This window comes from Monodon monoceros, unplaced genomic scaffold, assembly GCF_005190385.1.
Source record: "Monodon monoceros isolate NGI ecotype Baffin Bay Population unplaced genomic scaffold, NGI_Narwhal_1 Super_Scaffold_21, whole genome shotgun sequence".
Classification (NCBI taxonomy): domain Eukaryota; kingdom Metazoa; phylum Chordata; class Mammalia; order Artiodactyla; family Monodontidae; genus Monodon; species Monodon monoceros.
Window position 1 is genome coordinate 143,930,594 of NW_021703778.1, and position 20,828 is coordinate 143,951,421.

The 20,828-nt window shown below is 42.0% G+C and overlaps 1 protein-coding gene across 14 annotated transcripts in view; it reads left to right on the forward strand.

Moving 5' to 3' along the window:
- Positions 1–20,828, forward strand: part of SIPA1L1 (signal induced proliferation associated 1 like 1) — a 377,878-nt gene that overhangs the window by 286,822 nt on the left and 70,228 nt on the right. For all 14 annotated transcript variants that reach the window (XM_029239481.1, XM_029239492.1, XM_029239493.1 and 11 more), the window contains 3 exons: positions 7,628–8,201; positions 8,784–9,058; positions 18,355–18,624. In XM_029239481.1, coding sequence (XP_029095314.1) covers positions 7,628–8,201; positions 8,784–9,058; positions 18,355–18,624 — 1,119 coding nt within the window. The remainder of the gene's footprint in view (positions 1–7,627; positions 8,202–8,783; positions 9,059–18,354; positions 18,625–20,828) is intronic.

Consider the following 20,828-nt stretch of genomic DNA (forward strand, 5'->3'; position numbering starts at 1 on the left):
CGTAATTTTTAAATTTTAAAAATTACTGAGCTATCTTACGTATTTTTGGACTAAGACTTTGAAATCTTGAGTGCATTTTTGACTTACAGCTCATCTCAGGATGCTCAATTTTCATTGGAAATAATCTGTATTTAGATTTCATAAAATTTGCAATTGGAGAAGTAGATTCATAATAGCTTATTGGAAACATACTTTTTAAGTATGTCTCCTTCTCCTTCAAAGACTTTTGAAAAACTGAATCGAGTGTCAGTTTTTAAAATTTAATGTGATTTATTAATACTCTTTGGTCATACTAGCCACATTTCCAGTACTCAGTAGCCACAGGAAGTATGGCCAGTGCAAGTCTAAATAGACTGATAAGGAGCAAAGGTGTCTGAACCTTCTTAATTACTTGGCTGGATGAGTAAGTGATATCTGTTTTATTCTTTTCAAACCCTCCTTCCCAGCCTGAAACTCATGATTTTTGCTCTCTCTCTTTCTTATTTTTAATCTCTTACCTGGAGAGCCCATCTTCTTAAGCCCACCTTGTGATGCTGGGAACCTTTGCAGGAGGACACTGGACACCCCTGCTCACAAGACATGGGCTAGTCTGGAGTTTCCCTAGTTGCCAAGCTTACTTGAAGACCCAGTACACTGTGATTTTTGGAACTAAAGTAGTGATCTTTTCCTATTATAAACTTTGTGTACATGAATTTTTCTCAGTCCTTCTTAAACTCAAGTAGGTTTGTTTCCTGGGGTATGTGGTGATGCCAGGAGATGTTTAAAGGCCCAGAATAACTAGGGTACCTCTCTTGTAGTCTTTAATGCTTGGGGGAAGGGATGTTTATTTTCATGAGAAAATAAATGTATTATGAAGTAGAATGGAAAATTTGTATCAATTTTAAGATACCACGTGGGTCTTCAAAGAGTTTTCATACCTGTGGGCTTTTCTTAACATTGGCCCCTCCCCAAACTACTAGAGATGTGAATTTATAGGCCTCTTTCATTAGGGATACTCTGGTGGGAAAGCTTAGAGATGCATTTAATTTGTACAAATTATATTTAAATCTCATTTATCTCTAAGAGGTGTAGTTAGAATAATTCAAAGCCTTTTCATCATTTAAAATCTCTTGTTCCCACTTTCTCCACTGTGAACACTCACTTTTATTTACTGACGTCTACTTGGTGCCCAGAGTATGGAAAGTTATTTCCTCAAAGGAATGTCTTGCTCTAATTGTGTAGAGAATTGTGGGGTCAATACAGGCTAAAGATATAAAGAACATTTAACTGAGAAAATGGGATTCGGTGTGTGTTTTGAAGCACAGATGGTGGGATTCAGTGGCAAAATGAGAATAATCCTGTGAGTCTAGGGGTGGAAAGTGGTATAGATGAACACGTAGACACAAGAAGGAAAGTGGACAGTACAGTAAGAAGGCTATGCTGTCAGAGAGATGAGTGGGCAGTGGAAGCCCTTGGAATGCTCGGCCAGCCAATAACACTGTATAAATAGTTCTAGGAAAATTTACTCACCGTCACCGTGCAAGGAAATTTATATACAGAAACACAAATTTAGGCTTTATTGTCATTCATTTATTTTTCACTAGTTCTTTACAGTCCTTATCAGAATATACTAGGTACCATTCTAGGCTCTGGGATTCAACGGGGGAACAAAGTGACAAAAATCCCTATAGTGAATATGGAAATGAGGCTCTGAAATAGTGTGTGTTGTATCACCCTCGGAACTAGAAAGTTTATACAGGAAAAAATGACTAGTTTAAGTTAATGCCAGAGGCCAGTTAACCTTGAATAGTAGACATAGCCAAGAACTCAGAAATTAATCACTAAGTCTGTGTACAAAAGCTTATTATGCCCATACCTGATAAGAGGACCCTGTGGTCTCTATTAGTTTACTTGTATCATTACAAAGAGCTTAATCGTCTGGTTTCAGTTGATAGAGCAGATTAGAAGCAACAAATCAAAAAGATGAGCCGTTTAGTGGCAAGGATGTACTGAAAGCATCAATAAGTGATTACCAGTAAGGGAGATGTAGAAAAACGATTCACATTAAAGGTACAAATTCAATAAGCATAGCAGTCTGGGGTCACTTGGTTTGGGACCAAACAACCAAATATCCGTCACTCACCCTGAGTGCCTCACTTTGTAAAAACATGGTGCAAAAACTTTTTCACCATTTTTTTTAACAGGTAATAAATTAATGGATCTAGGCATTGATCATCAAAGGCTGAAAACATCATAAAAAGAGATAAATGCGTGTCTCATAATGGAAGAATACAACCGCATCTCGGAATTAGTCTTATCCTCTCTTCCCAAAATTGAATGTGAATCCAATCAAACCTCTAGAGAGGCCAGGAAATACAAAAGACCAAAGAACATGTTTGTATTCAGCAAAATTCAGGCTCTGGACTATGTGACACATAGCCCAGTTTCTTCAACAAATAAATTGCAAGAAATAAAAGAGAAGTGAAGTAAGAGAAGTGGAGGGGCATTAACAGAATATAAAAATTTAAGATAAAATTAATTAATTGTAATGTATGGGCCTTATTTGGATTCATTTCAGACAGACTATTTAAAAATCTTAGGACATCTTAAACAATTGAAAGATAGAACTTTGATTCACTCTATGATGAAATTAAAGAATTATTGTTCATCTCAAAACTAGTATAGTAGTAAGTGGTTTTTATAAAGACTGTCTTCAAAAACAGATGTTAAATTGTGGTCAGTAACTGTGTTTGGGAAGGTAGATATATATGTTACTCCTCTCAGAAAGATTTCTGTATTCAGTGGTTAAGATGTAATAAATGTTAAAAGGAGTTAGAGTGATGTAGTATAAAAAGCACCTGGAATCAGACCAGACAGTTAAACATATCAGATTTTAAATTTCCCTTTCTGTTCAATGGAAGGTGGCTTGACATCTACCTGAAATCCCATAAGTAAAGTATCTGGTGTAGGCAGGGAGTGTTGTGTATGCACATTAAATGACCATGCCTTTTTCTTCTTTTCTCCTCTTGAATAAAAATAAATAAATATGCAAGCTTCAACCAGGAAGAAAAATAACAAAGGTGGAAATTTCTTTCAGAAAGTCTATTCCAAGCCATCATTAGTCAGCGTCCCTGTTGTCCCATGTAGCTGACCTTTCTAAGACAAAACTCTGAATATGTCACTCTTTGTGCTTAAAACCATTTAGGGCAACTTTTTTTTTTTTTTTCTTTTTTTTTTTTTTTGCAGTACGCGGGCCTCTCACTGCTGTGGCCTCTCCCGTTGTGGAGCACAGGCTCCGGACACGCAGGCTCAGCGGCCATGGCTCACGGGCCCAGCCTCTCCGCGGCACGCGGGATCTTCCCGTGCCGGGGCACGAACCCGTGTCCCCTGCATCAGCAGGCAGACTCTCAACCACTGCGCCACAAGGGAAGCCCCATTTGGGGCAACTTTGAGACTCCCCAGCATAGCCTACTTCATGGAGCCCTTCAGGTCTGGCCTCTCTTGTCCCTCGGCATCCACTGGCACCTCTCCCAGTCCTCCCCCCAGCATAGAGCTACTTACAGCCCCTCCTCTCTGCACATGCCGCTCTCTGGGCAAGAATGCCTCTTCTCACACACCCCTGCCACTTTCATCTAATGAACGCCTGCTCTTCTTTTCTCTGAGGCTGCTCCCCTGACCTCCCAGGACTGGCTAAAGTGCCGTTCCGAAGTGTTTCCAGTAGCGCCCTACACCTCCCTAGGAGAGCACTCACACCACAAGCGGTAGCCCCACCAGGCTTTGAGCTTCTGCAGGGCTGAGCCTGTGACATCTCATCCTTGGTCCTGGCGTATAGTTGGTGCCCAGTGAGTGCTGGTGATTGAAGACTATTAGACGTGGAGAGGCCCCAAGAGGGAACAGTGAGCACACATTTGTTCTGCCACTCATCTTTCCTGTCGTTTGCCAAGGTCTGCTTTCTTGGAAAGCTCCCCAAGCTGGCAGTCTGATCTAAGCTTCAAGGGGAAACTTCCCTCTGCTGTTTTGATGCTGAGTTCCCTTCCTTTTAAACTTCATTGTTGATTGCTGTTTCCATGGTGCTTCAGAAGTTCAAGTGTCTTATTCTTCTCACTCTTTTTCATTGAGACCTCTGTTCAGATGTCTCTGGAACATTCCCATGTATCAACTTGCTACTTCATCCAAGGTCTTTGATGCCAACAAATGCCCAGGCTCACTAGAAACAGCCTATAATGGTGGTCTCTTTGGCCATGTGACTCTTGTGGATGGTCCCTTTTGCAAGCACTTCAAGAGTGGAAGATTCCACACTCAGGGAATAAGTGTGGTCTTGTCACACTGCTGGCCATCCAGAAGCTCAGATTCCAGTCCTGGCTTTCTCTAACAAGCTCTGGGCAAATCATTTTACTTCTCTGAGTCTGTTTCCTGGAGCAGTGAAGAATGTCTACCAGCTGTTCAAAAGGAGGTTCAGGGATGTGTCAAATGAGAGTGAAACAGAACACCTTCCTGCTCCCTCAGTTGTACTCCGAGATTTGGGGAACAGAACAGATTTTTGTGTTAAAATGAATACAAATATTCTTCAGTGGAATGCAAAATCAAGATGAGTGTTAAGATGAAACTCAAGATTTTATTGGCAGAGTTTGAGGAACCCTGACTTCTCTAAGTCCCCCACCCCCCAGTGCTAACTTTCCATAACTGTTTCAGCCTCTGATCTTCTGTCTGTTCTGTCATCTAGATAACCCTCTTGAGTAGAACATAGTAGGCCTTGACAATGCTGAGCAAATAAGGCATGGCTATAATTTTAAAGAATGTATTATTTCTAAGGAGATACAATATTGCATACTAGGCGAACATAAATGTAGACAAGAAGCCCTTTGGAATCTGCTTTTAAAAATAGCAAAAACCGGGCTTCCCTGGTGCGCAGTGGTTGAGAGTCCGCCTGCCGATGCAGGGGACGCGGGTTCGTGCCCCGGTCCGGGAAGATCCCACGTGCCGCGGAGCGGCTGGGCCCGTGAGCCATGGCCACTGAGCCTGCGCGTCCAGAGCCTGTGCTCCACGACGGGAGAGGCCACAGCAGTGAGAGGCCCACGTACCGCAAAACAAACAAACAAACAAAAAAAACCCGCAAAAACCATTTATAATTAATACACCTCAAGTATCTGAAATTCTAGAATTCTAGAAAGGCTTCTTAGGAAGGCAAACATATTCTCTCAACTTAAAACAGGCCTTATTAAGAGTTCAGAATTGGTGGCATCTAAATTAATGAGCTTTTAACCTTGTAGAAAACCTTGAAAGTTAAATTTACCCAAAACAAGACCCTTTATTTGAAAAGGACGTTCTGGGGTATCATCTTCCTCTTCTTCTGTGAGGATTCTATTCCTAGTGACGCAAAGCTGATTTTAGCGTCTGTATCACTTACCTCCCGACCATGCTGAATCACTGATAACTATATGTTAAGGGTTCAGTCTTTTCCCTCATAGTTCGTTCTAGAGGCTTCTAATTATTGGTGGGTTTTCAGTATACGTTTGTCTAAAGTCCTATTAGTTAATAAATAGATCTATAGATAACCAGTGAATTTAAGGGGCAAGTGGATGGATGGTCCTCACATCAACCACCTTCTGCTAAGCATTTTCTTCTCCTTATTTAAAATAAAATCACAGCTGTTTCTTGAGAAAGAATAATGATGTGAAATTAGCAAGAGAAGAAATTGCCAATTTAAAAATGAAAGATATTAAATATTTCTGGATCCTTATGGGATTCCTCTTAGAAAAGCTAGCAAATCTGGATATTAGCGTCATCTGCTTGACTTGAAAAAAAAATAGCATAATCAAATTAAAATTATATAGCTGTCAGCATCCAAGCCAGACAGTTCACATTAGACAAGAAAAATTGCCTTTCTAATACTGATGTAATTAGGCTATCACGCATGTGGAGGTTTCTGTGAATTCTCATCTCCAGTTAGAAAATGGGATGTTGCTTGCCACCTTTCTTTGTCGTGAAGTGAACTAGGTAGTCTTCTTTTTTTTTTTTTAATGAATTTGTGAAAAGCCATTTTCAGAAATAGGCCGTCTCGTGGCATTTTCTAGCAAAATATATAGGTTTGTCTTCTGAGGTTGCTGATTTTTATTTATTTATCCTATTTTCACAAGCAACAATCATTTTCTGAAAAGCAAAGCTGAATATCTTCAAGCAAACCCTTGAAATAAAGAAAAAATAGTGCAGCAGAGCTCTTCAGTTTCGTTTGAAAGATGCACTCTCTGATTATGTCCTTTCCATTCTGGGAGTTCTGGAGAAACACATTTTGTGTTGCTCTGCTAATACTTAGTACAGTTGCATAATTGACTCACTTTTAAATAATTAGATCATTTGAAAAGGGGATGTTTGATCTGTTAGACTCTTCATTTGCAGCCCTCTCAAGCTTTGCTGAGGTCCTGGAAGGAGATCTTGAAATACGATATAAAACACACAGCCTATCTCCATTCAGTTTCTGTTGTTGTTGTTATTATTGTTTTAGGAAAAACTTAGTCTTTTTCCTTTTGAGATTAAAAATAATAGGTTCTTACAGATGCCTGTATGATCCTTTCCTTAGTCCCAATTTTAGCAGTGTAGATGCAGAGGAAATGACTGGAACAGGCTTTCTGTTTTGTTTTGTTTTTTTAAACATCTTTATTGGAGTATAATTGCTTTACAATGGTGTGTTAGTTTCTGCTTTATAACAAAGTGAATCAGTTATACATATGTCCCCATATCTCTTCCCTCTTGCATCTCCCTCCATCCCACCCTCCCTATCCCACCCCTCTAAGTGGTCACAAAGCACCGAGCTGATCTCCCTGTGCTATGCGGCTGCTTCCCACTAGCTATCTATTTTACGTTTGGTAGTGTATATATGTCCATGTGGAACAGGCTTTCTTAAATCAGTCTTGCTTAAAGGAATGGGAAAAGGAGCCTAGTCTCACAAATAGTCAGACTCCCATACCAAAAGTAGAGAATTGGGACCAAAGTTTAAAAATATGATTTTAAAGCACAGTTGCTCTTACCAAAAAAAAATCATAATCTCTTTCTGTTACTCAGATTTCAATTTTTGTTTTAAAATTATGCTCTTTGATCTGGTTGCTTAAGGCCTGACACATAGGACAACAAATATTTGTTTAATTTCTTTTAAATTTAATCCATTTCTCTTATGTCATGCATCTGTGGATATTTTCGTCATAAGCTGACTGCTGTGGGCATCATATCTAAAATGGGGATAACATTTATGTTCTTACATAATCTGTGCTTGTTCTGAAAGGTTATATGGTTATAGTAGCCAACCCCCTCCCCACTTTGGAAATAATCACTAGGGATTTAAAATGTTATCTACTATGAAGAATATTACAATAAATCTTTTTTTTCACGGAGTTATGGTTGATTTAAATTTTTAGTTTAAGCTTTTTGGGTATTTTGACCTAGAAAAAATTTTGTTCTATAAATCCTAAATATGAGTGAATGAAAAGTATGCACATGTTAAGTAGAAGTGTGTGTTGTTTCTTGTGGGACGATGACAGTTATTTTCCTTCTGAAGGGCATCTTTGTCTTTGAGAAAGTGTATTTTATTCTCATGCTGTGAGTCTGAGAAGTATTGACAAGCCTCTTTCTCATTGATCTTTGCTTTGTCTCTTAGCGTGGCCGTCACCAGGTCCAGAGATGTGCCTTCCTTTGGACCTCCCATCCCCAAAGGGGTCACTTTCCCTAAGTCAAATGTGTTCAGGGACTTCCTTTTGGCCAAAGTGATTAATGCAGAAAATGCTGCTCATAAGTCGGAGAAGTTCCGGGCCATGGCAACCCGGACACGTCAAGAATACCTGAAAGATCTGGCAGAAAAGAATGTCACCAACACCCCTATTGACCCATCCGGCAAGTTTCCATTCATCTCTCTGGCCTCCAAGAAGAAAGAAAAGTCTAAGCCATACCCAGGAGCTGAGCTCAGTAGTATGGGGGCCATTGTGTGGGCTGTCCGGGCCAAAGACTACAACAAGGCTATGGAGATAGACTGCCTACTCGGGGTCTCCAATGAGTTCATCGTCCTCATCGAACAGGAAACAAAGAGCGTGGTTTTCAACTGTTCCTGCAGAGATGTGATAGGGTGGACCTCAACCGACACCAGCCTCAAAATCTTCTACGAGCGAGGTGAATGTGTGTCAGTGGAGAGTTTCATTAACAATGAGGACATCAAAGAGATTGTCAAAAGGCTTCAGGTCAGTGTTTTCCTTCCACTTACCTACATGCATGTCCCTTTCATAGTACAGGCTAGAGCTAAGTTACAGAAGCTTGTTCTGTTTTATTAGCTCCTCTGAAAACCCCCTTAACAATGCGAAGGAACACAGAGTTTATGTCACACTTGCTTCCCATCATTTTTTTCAGAAGGAAAAGTAGTAGAACAAATGGGGGAAGACACACTGTGCGTTTTTTGTTGGAAACTCATTTGCGTGTGACCTGATCCCATTGCCTTGTGACTGATGATGTAGCCCAACCAATCTGCTTTAGTTGGTGAAAAGAATTGTTGGATCGGGTATCTGCTGCTTTGAATGTCTGTCTTAAGGGCAAAATGAGTAGCAGAATACCGTTTTTCTTTGCTGCCAGCTCCCTGTAGGTCTCTGAGAAGCCGTTGAGACAAGTGTGTTCTTTTCGGCCTAATGAATGGAGATTAGTGAAGGCAGAATAACCAGGCTGCTCTTCAGCTGGCATTAGGGTATTCAGAAATAACCCTGCTTTCCATGCGTACCACTGAAGACCCTGTTGCATTCATTAAACTGTGTGTCTTTTGTTTCTTTGTCTAGTTCATGTCAAAAGGCTGTGAATCGGTGGAGATGACTCTGCGAAGGAATGGGCTGGGACAGCTTGGCTTCCACGTCAACTACGAGGGCATCGTGGCAGATGTGGAGCCCTACGGCTATGCCTGGCAGGCAGGGCTGAGGCAGGGCAGCCGGCTGGTGGAGATCTGCAAGGTGGCGGTGGCCACTCTGAGCCACGAGCAGATGATCGATCTCCTGAGAACATCTGTCACGGTGAAAGTTGTCATTATCCCCCCACACGATGACTGCACCCCACGGAGGTAGGTCTGAGAGTCCAGGGCCATTTGTGTACCATGGAGAACATCCCCAACTGGGTCAGAGTGTAGGAGGTTATGAAGAGCGCTAGGTTACAATGCGATGCTGAACGTTCCCTCCATGGAAAGTCTGACTCAGGACAGAGCTCCCTTTCAGCATGTGGCAGCAGCAACTGGAAAGAATCACTAACTTGGACCATTCACAGGATTTACATCTCTGAGTATATAAAGTCACCATTACAGATAGAGATGTCTGGTAACATCCATTTTAAACATCTTGCACCAGTAGCTGAGAAACAGTGAACACTTAATGTTAAAAAGAGATGCAGCGTGACAAACTGTTAGACTTTTTTCTTTTATGTTCCATGACACTCTTATTCCCCCAAATCTCCCATTTGTAGCCAATTGCTGTCCAAAACTCAAAGTGCTGTTTTTGACGCCTGCTCTCTCAGCCTGGAGGGCTGAATGTGACTTACCAAGCTTTTCCTTAACTGCATCTGCATGTGTCAGAAATTGGCTTCAAATGAGCTGGTCCTGCTTGTGATGCTTGGGCAGTTTGGTTCCCGGACTTTCCCAAAGGCAAGCCCAGGAGCTCCCCGCCCCTCCCAGCTCCTGCCAAGCCAGCAGCACTGTTGAAAATTTAATTTCTCTGTCTCTGGGGAGGTTTCCTGATGGAACAAATTTAATCAACTGTTTCTTTTCTCCTTTGGGCATGCACATGCTGTTTTTGCTGGGGTTTTTTTTTTTTTTTCAAGCTGTTAATTTGCTTTGAACCCATTATTTTCTAAGAGTTTCTGTTAAGCTTCGGCAATTAATTCTTAGGCTTTCTAAAGCCAAGACAATATTCTTTATGCTATTTTTTTCCCCCAAAACATGACCAGTCCTACACCTGAGCTCTCATAGATTCATGAACATCAGATGGCAGAATATGTAAACAGTTATGAGGGGTTATTTGTGCCCTTTAAAAAGTAAGCACAATGACAATATCAATGTACTTCAGTTCTTGAAACCAAGTGTTATAGACCACACTGTGCTTGGGATGGTATTTAATACTGCTTACCTCCTAGATGGCCCAGAGATTATGTGCTGATGTCAGAATGTGGTGAGAATCCCTTTGTCTGATAGTTTTAAGAAATGCTCCCATTCGGATGACTGGATTTCCCTGGAAACCAGAATTTATATCCAGAACTTTTTGTTTTAGCCGTCTTGAGGGCAGGGAGGGTATATTCTGAAAGTGCTGCCTTCGTTTCCTCAACCACATCGTATTAATGTTAAGTATTTTGCTGAACCACAATTAAAGAATGACTCGAGGGTGATCAGAAAGGCAGCTGGGTCCTTACAACGCTCTCCAAGTGCTCTGTGATTCTCCTCCTCTTCCTCTTGTCTGTTTTCCATCCCGAGGTCTTTCCTACAAATTGTCTCCTTTATAGTTTATATGTCTAAACAGGCATCTATAAACTGGAGAAGATAACCAAGCTGTGTAACTTGTCAACCTTAGACAGTACAGAGTTAGAGACACTGGTCTAAGGACTAATCTACTCAAGAGGAAGCCTGTAGATCTTGCGACACTGTCTTGTCTGCTCAGGGGTCTTTCCCCGTGTTTCTAAGCTCTTCAGTTCGTATGGGGGAGAGGGAAATAGGTGTGTGTGAGTGTGTGAGGAGATAGGATGGAATGGGCAACATTACTGACATTGAATTGTGAATAGTAGTTACTAGAAAGATAGGTCCAAAGGCCTGGCCCTGGATAGATGATAGGCCCATGACAGGAAGTGATTTGTCTACAGCAAAATACTAGGCTAGATACGTCTTCTGTGGTGTATTGGTAAAAACAACTAATATTTGCTGAGTATTACTTTAATGTGCCAGACCCTAGAAAAAAACGCTTTTATATGGATCAGCACATCTAATCCTTGTAACGACCCTATGAAGTAGTAGTATTAATATTACTCCTAATTAAAGGAAACCAACACTCAGGTTAGTAACTCCCCAGCCTCATCTGGCAAATTCAGGTCTAACTTCAGAATCCAAACTCTTGGGGCTTCCCTGATGGCACAGTGGTTGAGAGTCCGCCTGCCGATGCAGGGGATGTGGGTTCGTGCCCCGGTCCGGGAAGATCCCACATGCCGCGGAGCAGCTGGGCCCGTGAGCCATGGCCGCTGAGCCTGCGCGTCCGGAGCCTGTGCTCCGCAACGGGAGAGGCCACAACAGTGAGAGGCCCGCGTACCGCAAAAAAAACTCAACAAAAACAGAATCCAAACTCTTAACTTTGTATACTTGGGACCCAAATCCTTTCCTATGTACCAGCATAAGCAGAGATATGATGGTAAACTGGCTTTTTGTTGGGGAAAAGAACCTTGATTTGTAGTATTTGCTGTATTTGTCTTCATCTCCCAGCACCAATTCTGGGGCATCATTGTCATCCTCTCATAGCCAGGGAGCTGGCAGTGACGGGACAGAAGAGTGTTAGGAACCTGCCCCCATTAGAGCGCGGGATGGGGGGCTGGGCTGAAGGAGCAGCGCACCGCACAGCCCCTCAGGCCTCGGAGACATACTCTGCCCCTTGCCCTAGAGTTTCCACCCGAAAAGCCACCGTCATACCTTCTAGGTGGGTCTGAAATGATGCCCTTGATACCTCTGGAGGACTAGAAGCCTGCTCTCCCCTTCCCTCCTTCAGAAACAACTTGAAAGGAATAGTTGAAGCATTAACACCTTGGTACAATTTTCAACAAAATAAGACAATGCTCTTCTGTCACTTTTTTCCTCTCCTCCGCACTTCACACTCCCACGGCTGTTGTCCTTGCAGCTAATTACTCTGCTCTTTGACTAGTCACTCTCCTGTCTGTCAGCTGGTGCTGCTGCCAGGAAGAGCAGGCCTCCTGGAAATACGCTGCCCTCCGTCCCCCGCAGCGTGCTTCTCAGGGTCACCGGGATCCAAGGGTCCCAGGACACAGACACCGGCGTGGGGATCATATGTAATCACGAACACCCACGTATGTTCATATGCAAGAGTCACTAGTTTTGAAAAGGCAGGTGTTTTTTGTTTGGTTTTTGTTTTGTTTTCATAACATCTTTTTTGGAGTATAATTGCTTTACAATGGTGTGTTAGTTTCTGCTTTATAACAAAGTGAATCAGTTATACATATATATATGTCCCCATATCTCTTCCCTCTTGCATCCCCCTCCCTCCCACCCTCCCTATCTCATCCCTCTAGGTGGTCACAAAACACCGAGCTGATCTCCCTGTGCTATGCGGCTGCTTCCCACTAGCTGTCTGTTTTACTTTTGGTGGTGTATATATGTCCATGCCACTCTCTCACTTCGTCCCAGCTTACCCTTCCCCCGCCCCGTGTCCTCAAGTCCATTCTGTACGTCTGTGTCTTTATTCCTGTCCTGCCCCTAGCCATTTTTTTTTTTTTTTTTTAGATTCCATATATAAGTGTTAGCGTACAGTTTTTTGTTTTTCTCTTTCTGACTTACTTCACTCTTTATGACAGACTCTGGGTCCATCCACCTCACTATGAATAACTCAATTTCGTTTCTTTTTATGGCTGAGTAATATTCCATTGTATTTATGTGCCATATCTTCTTTATCCATTCATCTGTTGATGGACACTTAGGTTGCTTCCATGAATTATGGTTTTCTCAGGGTATGTGCCCAGTAGTGGGATTTCTGGGTCACATGGTAGTTCTATTTTTAGGTTTTTTTTTTTTTTTTTTTTTTTTTCGGTACGCGGGCCTCCCACTGTTGTGGCCTCTCCCGTTGCGGAGCATAGGCTCCGGACGCGCAGGCTTAGCGGCCATGGCTCGCGGGCCCAGCCGCTCCGCGGCATGTGGGATCTTCCTGGACCGGGGCACGAATCCGCATCCCCTGCATCGGCAGGCGGACTCTCAACCACTGCGCCACCAGGGAAGCCCCTATTTTTAGGTTTTTAAGGAACCTCCATACTGTTCTCCATAGTGGCTATATCCATTTACATTCCCACCAACAGTGCAAGAGGGTTCCCTTTTCTCCACACCCTCTCCAGCATTTATTGTTTGTAGATTTTTTGATGATGGCCATTCTGACCGGTGTGAGGTGATACCTCATTGTAGTTTTGATTTGCATTTCTCTAATGATTAGTGATGTTGAGCATTCTTTCATGTGCCTCTTGGGCATCTGTATATCTTCTTTGGAGAAATGTCTGTTTAGGTCTTCTGCCCATTTTTGGGTTGGGTTGTTTGTTTTTTTGATATTGAGCTGCATGAGCTGCTTGTAAGTAAAAAAGCCAGTTTAACAACAACAAATGGGGCTTTAGTAACACCTGTTAAATCAAGCTCTTTTCCCTATTCACAGGACATAAGCAGACCCTCTATGAATTGTTTCCAGAGGCAACTGTTTTAAAGAGAAGAGAGGACCGGGAAAGAAAAGCAAAATTCCTGAGACCCTACTGTGTACTGGGCTTTAAAAACAAAACAATCTTCATGGCAGCCTCATTTCCATTGAAACAATGAGAATGAGGATTAGAGAGGTTTAGTAGCTGCCCAGAGAGTGAATAGGGCCAACTAGGATGACAGCATGATGGAAGCAGTCTTGGCAGAAACAGGTTTGGGATTTGGCTGCAGACGTCATCAGAAGGCTCCCCCCAGAGAATAAGATGTTGCAGTGCAGGAGGGACCCCCATCCCCTCCATCGCCAATCAGAGTGTATGACCAGCTGTATGTCTTGGTGTCTGTGACCTCTGACTCTTGAGCAGTCATTCTCTAGGCAAAATTACAAGTACCCAGATAACAGATTCAGTTGTGATGCTCTGAATGGTATCGCATGGGAGTGGTAGGCCATCATTCTGTTGAGGGCCACCAGCCTATGGGTTTGTTTTTTTAATTGAAGTATAGTTGATTTACATTGTTGTGTTAATTTCAGGTGTACAGCACAGTGATCCAGTTATGTATTTACATATATGTGTATATTTTTTTTTCATATTCTTTTCCCTTATATTGAATGTAGTTCCCTAAAGAAAACAATCAAGGGCCATTCAAGAGGAAGCGCTAAAAACACATTACCTAAAAGGACCAGATTACCTTTTAAGTAAGAATGGGTTGCAGAGCTTTTTCTTCATTTTAAAAAACAATTATTTCAAACTGCAAAAGCATCCTGCTTTAGAGCTAGAAGGGCTGTGAGAAATCATCTGGTTCAAGTCTCTCATATTTTTTAGATGAGGAACTTTGGTTCAAAGAGGTTAAGTTTTTTTTTTCCAAGCCAAAGTCACATGAATGATTAGGGACACAGCTGTCCCCAGACATCCAACTTTTCTGATTCAGGAGCCCAGGTGTTGTGATGTTCTGTTCAGTGTACCGCTCGGCTGATTTTTCTATCTGTATTTCTTAGTGTCTTAGGAATAAAGGAGAGAGTAGTGGGTAATAAGAAATTAGAGGAAAAAGTTAGAATGAAAAGACTGAAAAAGAGAAAGAAGATGGAGTGACTTTTCAATTAACTTATGGTTTCAGCTTGTCACCATGTGTCACTTTTAGCACCGAAATTGTAATTCCTTTTGACCATAGCTCTTTAAGAATTGTTGACATTTTGTTATAGCCCATGCCCGAATGAAATGCAATAGTCAGTATAAGATGAAGTTTGGGAACCTGGAGTAGAAATGTCCTTTAGTTAGTGACTAAAATAAGACAAATCTACAAGTAGACTTATTCTGTGGGTTCAAATCCTGGCTCTGCCACTTCTTCTTGACTGTGTAGTCTTTGCAGATTAATCTCTCTAGGCCTCTATTTCCCCATCTGATAAACGGGGATAATGATACTCGTACTTCAGAGAGTTCGTGTAGGGCAGCCAGATTAGTGCTGGCCCATCGTGAGCTCTAGGTGCCCGAGTTTTTATTGTTCAACACCAGATTTTACTTGGAGTAATACAATATAAATCCTTTTATGAACTTTCATGCAGGTCATTAAAAGCCAGCTTTTATCTTTGTCCTTCGGTGTACTGCCCACTTCTGGATTCCATGCGTCATTCTCATAGGGATAGGTAAGGGAGCAGAAGCTAGTGGTGTCCCGCCCCCCCCCCCCCCCCCCCCCCCCCCCCCCCCCCTCGAAGGCAGTCAGAAGCGGCGGGGTGACAAAGGTTCAGCGCTATGGAATCTTTGCTTTTCATTCTCTGTAAATGAATCTTCTCTCCCTGCTTTGGCCTTATCGTACTTCATTCTGTGATTATGGAATATGCAGAAGGTCTCTAATAATATGTGAAGGGTGGTGGGGATGAAATATAGAGAGGAGACAAAATCTTTGGCTAATGGGATCTTTTAACCAGTTTTAGTATTAAACATTATGCAGCTTGAAAGACTCTTTCAAAGAGTGCTTGAACTAGAAGAAAGTTTAGTAATTATCAATTACAAGTCTTTCATTTTAGAAAGAAACTAAGGCCCCAAAGCTGGTATTGTCTATTTGATATTACATTATGATTGTTTCTATTTTAATTATTTACTTATTCTCTACCCTGATGCAATATGGGCCTGAATCAGCCTATGGAGGTACAGAATTAAAATTCAGTGAGGGAATCTCTGTGTATGTGTGGTGGGGAAATGGGGAATGGGGGGAGGTAAATGGAAAACGTGGCCAAGGGAGAAATTTTTGAAAAGTTAATGCCCTGGAATACATGATAAAGGTCTGTACGTGTTCTGTACATGTGGTTGGTTCCTGGCAGCCAACAGAAAGGGACATGGGGCTTCCCTGGTGGCGCAGTGGTTGAGAGTCCGCCTGCCGACGCAGCGGACACGGGTTCGTGCCCCGGTCCGGGAAGATCCCACATGCCGCGGAGCAGCTGGGCCCGTGAGCCATGGCCGCTGAGCCTGCGCGTCCAGAGCCTGTGCTTCGCAACGGGAGAGGCCACAACAGTGAGAGGCCTGCGTACCGCGAAAAAAAAAAAAAAAAAAGAAAGGGACATGGATGATATGATCCACTGAGTTTACAAGTTAAATAGACCAGTGCTGAGGAGAAGCAAAGCTAGTGCTGATTTTGAGGTAGAAAGAAATTTTTCCATGCATTATTATAAATTTTTATTAATATTTCTTTGGCAAGCTACAACATTCTTGCATTTTGCATTCTTGCAACATTCTTGTATTTCCAGATCCCGAGCTCTAGATACTGCATGATCAGAAATGAAAGACTTCAGATATACTGCAGTAACACCTGTGTTAACAACCAAAAAAGTATGGTAATGGCATATTTTTGTCAGAAATATTGATTGAAAGCTAGAAATTATATCAAGGCCTAAGGTGATAATCCTTCATTTCAGAGAAAAGCGTTTATTATATAAGAAGTCAAAACTGCTGAAACTAATGTCAAGTAGGCCATACAGTGTTCTGCGAACTGTAGATCGTTATTCTTAAGTAGATCATGAAATGAGTTTAGGAGGTTGTACCCAATGTATTTTTTTAATGAAATGGATTAACCCAGAATATAGCAGAATGGAAGCTGACAGAGGAAGGGTGTATGTGTGTGTGTATTTGCGGTTGTGCTGTATCACAGTGTAAAATGTACTTGTCACCAGGATTGTGGTCGAAAACATTTGAAAGCCATTGTCATCAAACCATTAAAAGGGGCATAGCAGCATCTTGGGCATAGGGTCAGATTAAGGTTGACCTAGGCTTTTGAGGAGTCGGAGGGAGAGGTTAAGGAAACTCCAAGCAAAGGTGCCCATTGGAGACTTGGGCTAAGACTGAGGAGGGCAAGGACCCCAGCAAATGCACATGCTCCAAAAGCAGCACTTTTCAAAACCTGTGGCTGTCATGGAGACGTGGGAGAGGACGCATGGTGGGGTACATTGAAAATGTCATGAGTCATACCCCGAGATACATGGACAAGGTCATAGAGGGGGGCCCGTTCCATTGTGTTCATTCTCCCACCAACATAAGCACCTTCCCCAAATCAAGACCAGGCCTTCAGCTGGATGCCCTTTGGACCTACACTGTCCAGTACAGGAGCCATGAGTCACCTGTGACTACAGAGCCATTGTAACGTGGCTGGTCCCAAGTGAGACGTGCTCTAAGTATAAGATACACTCCAAATGTACAAGAATGTAAAATGTCTCGTAAATTTTGTAATACTGATTTATTGATTACATGTTGAAATGATGGCATTTTGGATATATTGAGTTAAATAAAATTTATTATTGATTTCACCTGTTTCGTTTTATTTTTGTAGTATGGCTGCTAGACATTTAAAACTTACATACATGGCTCCTGTTTGTGGCTTATATTGTATTTCTGTTGGGCAGCACTGATCTGGACTCCCCTTATGCTATCTCTAAAGTACCTCTTAAAGGACTATTTCGTAATTACTCTTAATCTTTTCTTTCCAGATCTTCCCACCTGCTTCTCAATCTTTGAAATGTCTTTAAGAAAGAAAGTCATTTTTTCTCTTAGTGATGAAATTCAAATGCACAGTTTGAGTTAATGTTTTCGTGGGGGTAGGTTTTTTCAGTAATTTTTCTATCAATCAAGTCAATAATTGGTCGAACCTTCCTTGGTTGTTTGGGCAAAGGTCATGGAAAGTGGGTTCCTCGTTTCCTAAGTTTTGGGGGATGGAATGATGGCACAAAAAGAGGGTAAAGTGATGGAAGACATTTGTGCCTGCCATTAATTTCACTCAGACTGCTGCCTGGCTCTGCTATGGGAGATTTCTGGCTTTCAAGGGGGAAAAAAAAGGCCTGATTTCAGATTATGCTTTGTTCCCTGGTGATTTGATAATTGCTGATTTCAATAACTGGCTTTATTTCCCCTCCTCCTGAGCTAAATTTGGCTCTCAGTTTAGATTTCAAGAATTCTCCCCACTTATTTTTGACTATTGGGATCCCAACGAATTCAAAACTATATACCCTTTTAGATCCTTAATCGTAAGGGAAGGAGCTAAAGCTTCCCTTACGATTAAGGATATAAAGCTGACTCTTTCCTCCGAGGCCCCATCTTAGGGGTCTGTTCCCACCATGCTGTCTGGGCACCTTCCCTCCCCAGGTCTCAGTGCTGACTCTGCCCCCTACTCCACCCCCATCCCCACCAGGGTGACCATAGGTCTCACTGAATTTTCAAGACTCCATATCTCATACTCAGCATTTAGGATTGATCAAAAGAAAATACTAGTATAATACTTCCTGGGATTCTGGTTTTTGAAAGGAAAATAATTACAGGCCTAATGATTGAAAGATGGTTTGAAACTTGAGAATGAAGTGTTTGATCCATTTTAACTGTTAATGAGAATCAGTGTGGTTCCACCAACAAGAAAAAGCAATATTGATTTTTCTTCTCTCTGTGCCCTCCCCTTAGGAGTTGCTCTGAGACCTACCGCATGCCAGTGATGGAGTACAAAATGAACGAAGGGGTTTCCTACGAATTCAAGTTTCCCTTTCGAAATAATAACAAGTGGCAGAGGAATGCCAACAAGGGGCCTCATTCACCTCAAGTTCCATCCCAGGTGCAGAGTCCCATGACCTCGAGGCTGAATGCCGGGAAAGGAGACGGGAAGATGCCTCCTCCAGAAAGAGCCGCCAACATTCCTCGAAGCATCTCCAGTGACGGGCGCCCACTGGAGAGGCGGTGAGTGTGCCTCCCAAGCTTTTCTCTAAATTTCTGCCCCAAATTTAGATAGCACCAGGCCCATAAGCACTAGCTTTAGGTCTTCCCATATTTTACTAGAAATCAAAACTTAAAACTGAGATGCATGCACTAGTGGTTTTCAAAGCATGGCAGCATTCCAAAGCCATCAGGATAAGTGAAGATGTATTCCAGCAAAGAATGCAGCTCTGTACAATGGTATTTGGGCTTTGCTCTTTCATTTTCATGTGATATCAACAGAAATCATCACTGCACACTCAGTAGCCATATGAACTAGAACTTGGCAGGCTCTTTGAGGTGACATTGACCATATCATCATCTTTGACAGTCTGTGTCTTTTGGAGGTGAGTGATACAACAGTGGCAAGAGAATGCAGGTTTTTGGTTGAGTGTCTGTGTTTGTGTCACTTTGTTAATAAAGAATTGTGAGAAGGGAAATCCACTAGTATAGCACACACATATTTTTCCACTGCTCTGAATGTAAAAGAAAATAGTGGATATGTTAAAACACTCAGTCCTGAGTAAAGTAAGCAAAAGGAGAGGGATTGAGGGATCCCAGAAAGTAACAAAACGAGGTTTGCTGTTAAGTTGAAAGTCACAGTGGATTCCGTCACAGGTGATAACTGGTGAACTCTTCCTTAACCAGCATGCCCTAGCACTTTTGTCTCAAACTGTAAAATGCAGCACTGTGAACTAAGAACCTTGGCCAAAAATTGAACTCGATAAAGTACTCTTAAAATGTGAATACAAATGGACTACATAATTTTAAATCATTGCACTATAAATTCAGTCACCCCAAATTACCTAGGCTAATGAAGGAGACAGTTTAACTCAGTAACCTGCTAGTGCCCTCCTAGAAGAAGCCAACTTCTTTCTGTCCATGCACCGTCCTTTCCCCATCACTGTGCTTGTCTTGATCACATCTCTGAGTGTTTTTGTGGGCCCCGCACTGCAGAAGGATCAGGAACCCTCAAAGCTGATGGGGAGAAGTCTCTGTTCCAGGAGCTGCTATGGGTAGAAGGAAGGTCTCTGGAGCAAAAATGTGAGCCTGACTCATCTGAGCCTCAGGAACCAGGTCCAGCAAGAACAGGGCGCCAAGGAAAAGAGATCCCAGCTATGCTTCAAGAGTCATTGGTTCAAGTTGAGAGCAGAAAGTTGGAGATTTTAAAAACCACACAATGATGTCTTTTATCTTAAAAGACATAAAACATTGTCACTTAACTATTTCAGAAATACTAGAATACCATGTAGAAATAGTTTAATCACAACAGACAACCAAAAAAAAGCCTAGTTGTCTTTCTAAAATTCCTCATGTAATACTGGGGATTTATTTACAGAGCCTTGCTATTTATCTCAATAAAGGATTCCTCTCCCAAAGTGGCTGCATTCCCATCTGGACTCCTCTTGCTTTCATTATTTTCGAGAAGGAAAAACATCCAAGTGGTCGCTGAATAAATTCTTTGTTCTGCACATTCCAAACTTGGCTCCCTCTGAGGTGTGTGTTAACTGGAATTCATGATTTGGCCCACATTTGGAGGGATGAACCTAGGAAACCATTGTTTAGAGAAGGACCTTTTGTTCCTCTCAATGCTATTTTCTTTCTCTCCAGGACAGTCATCAGGCTTTTATGAGTGAAACTGGATTTGTGTTATTTTCTTTATACAATAGTCCCTATAATAAAATAGCAGAATATATTTTGATTCCACGTTGAATTTAATTTCTGCAACAGAAACTAAAGCTTATTGCTGAACACACTGACCTCTGAAAGTGAAAATATTTTTTGTAGCTAATTATCCTCTTAGGATGCAAGCAACTTTTAGTGCTAAAGAAGGCATCAACTCCATTTTTTCCAGATGGAGATCTTTGAGTTCCGGAGGTTCTTTTTGTCGGTACTTGTGTCTGCCTTTCATCATAACTCCACCCAGAGGAAAGGGAATCCGCGTGCTCTCCCTATAAGACTAATAATAATAGCCCTGGGGCTCTCCAAGCTATAAGATGCAAGTGACAGAAGTGAGGCTGCCAATGGTTTTTTAACCTCTACTCACTTCCCTCTGAGGCTTCTTAGTTTCAGATATCCTTGAGGACATTGGACTAGGATTTAAGATCTTATGACGGAGGGCTTGTAAAATCTGAGCTTTACATTTTCAGGTTATTTGTCTCCTCTTCATTTTGAAAGGTGTGGTAATT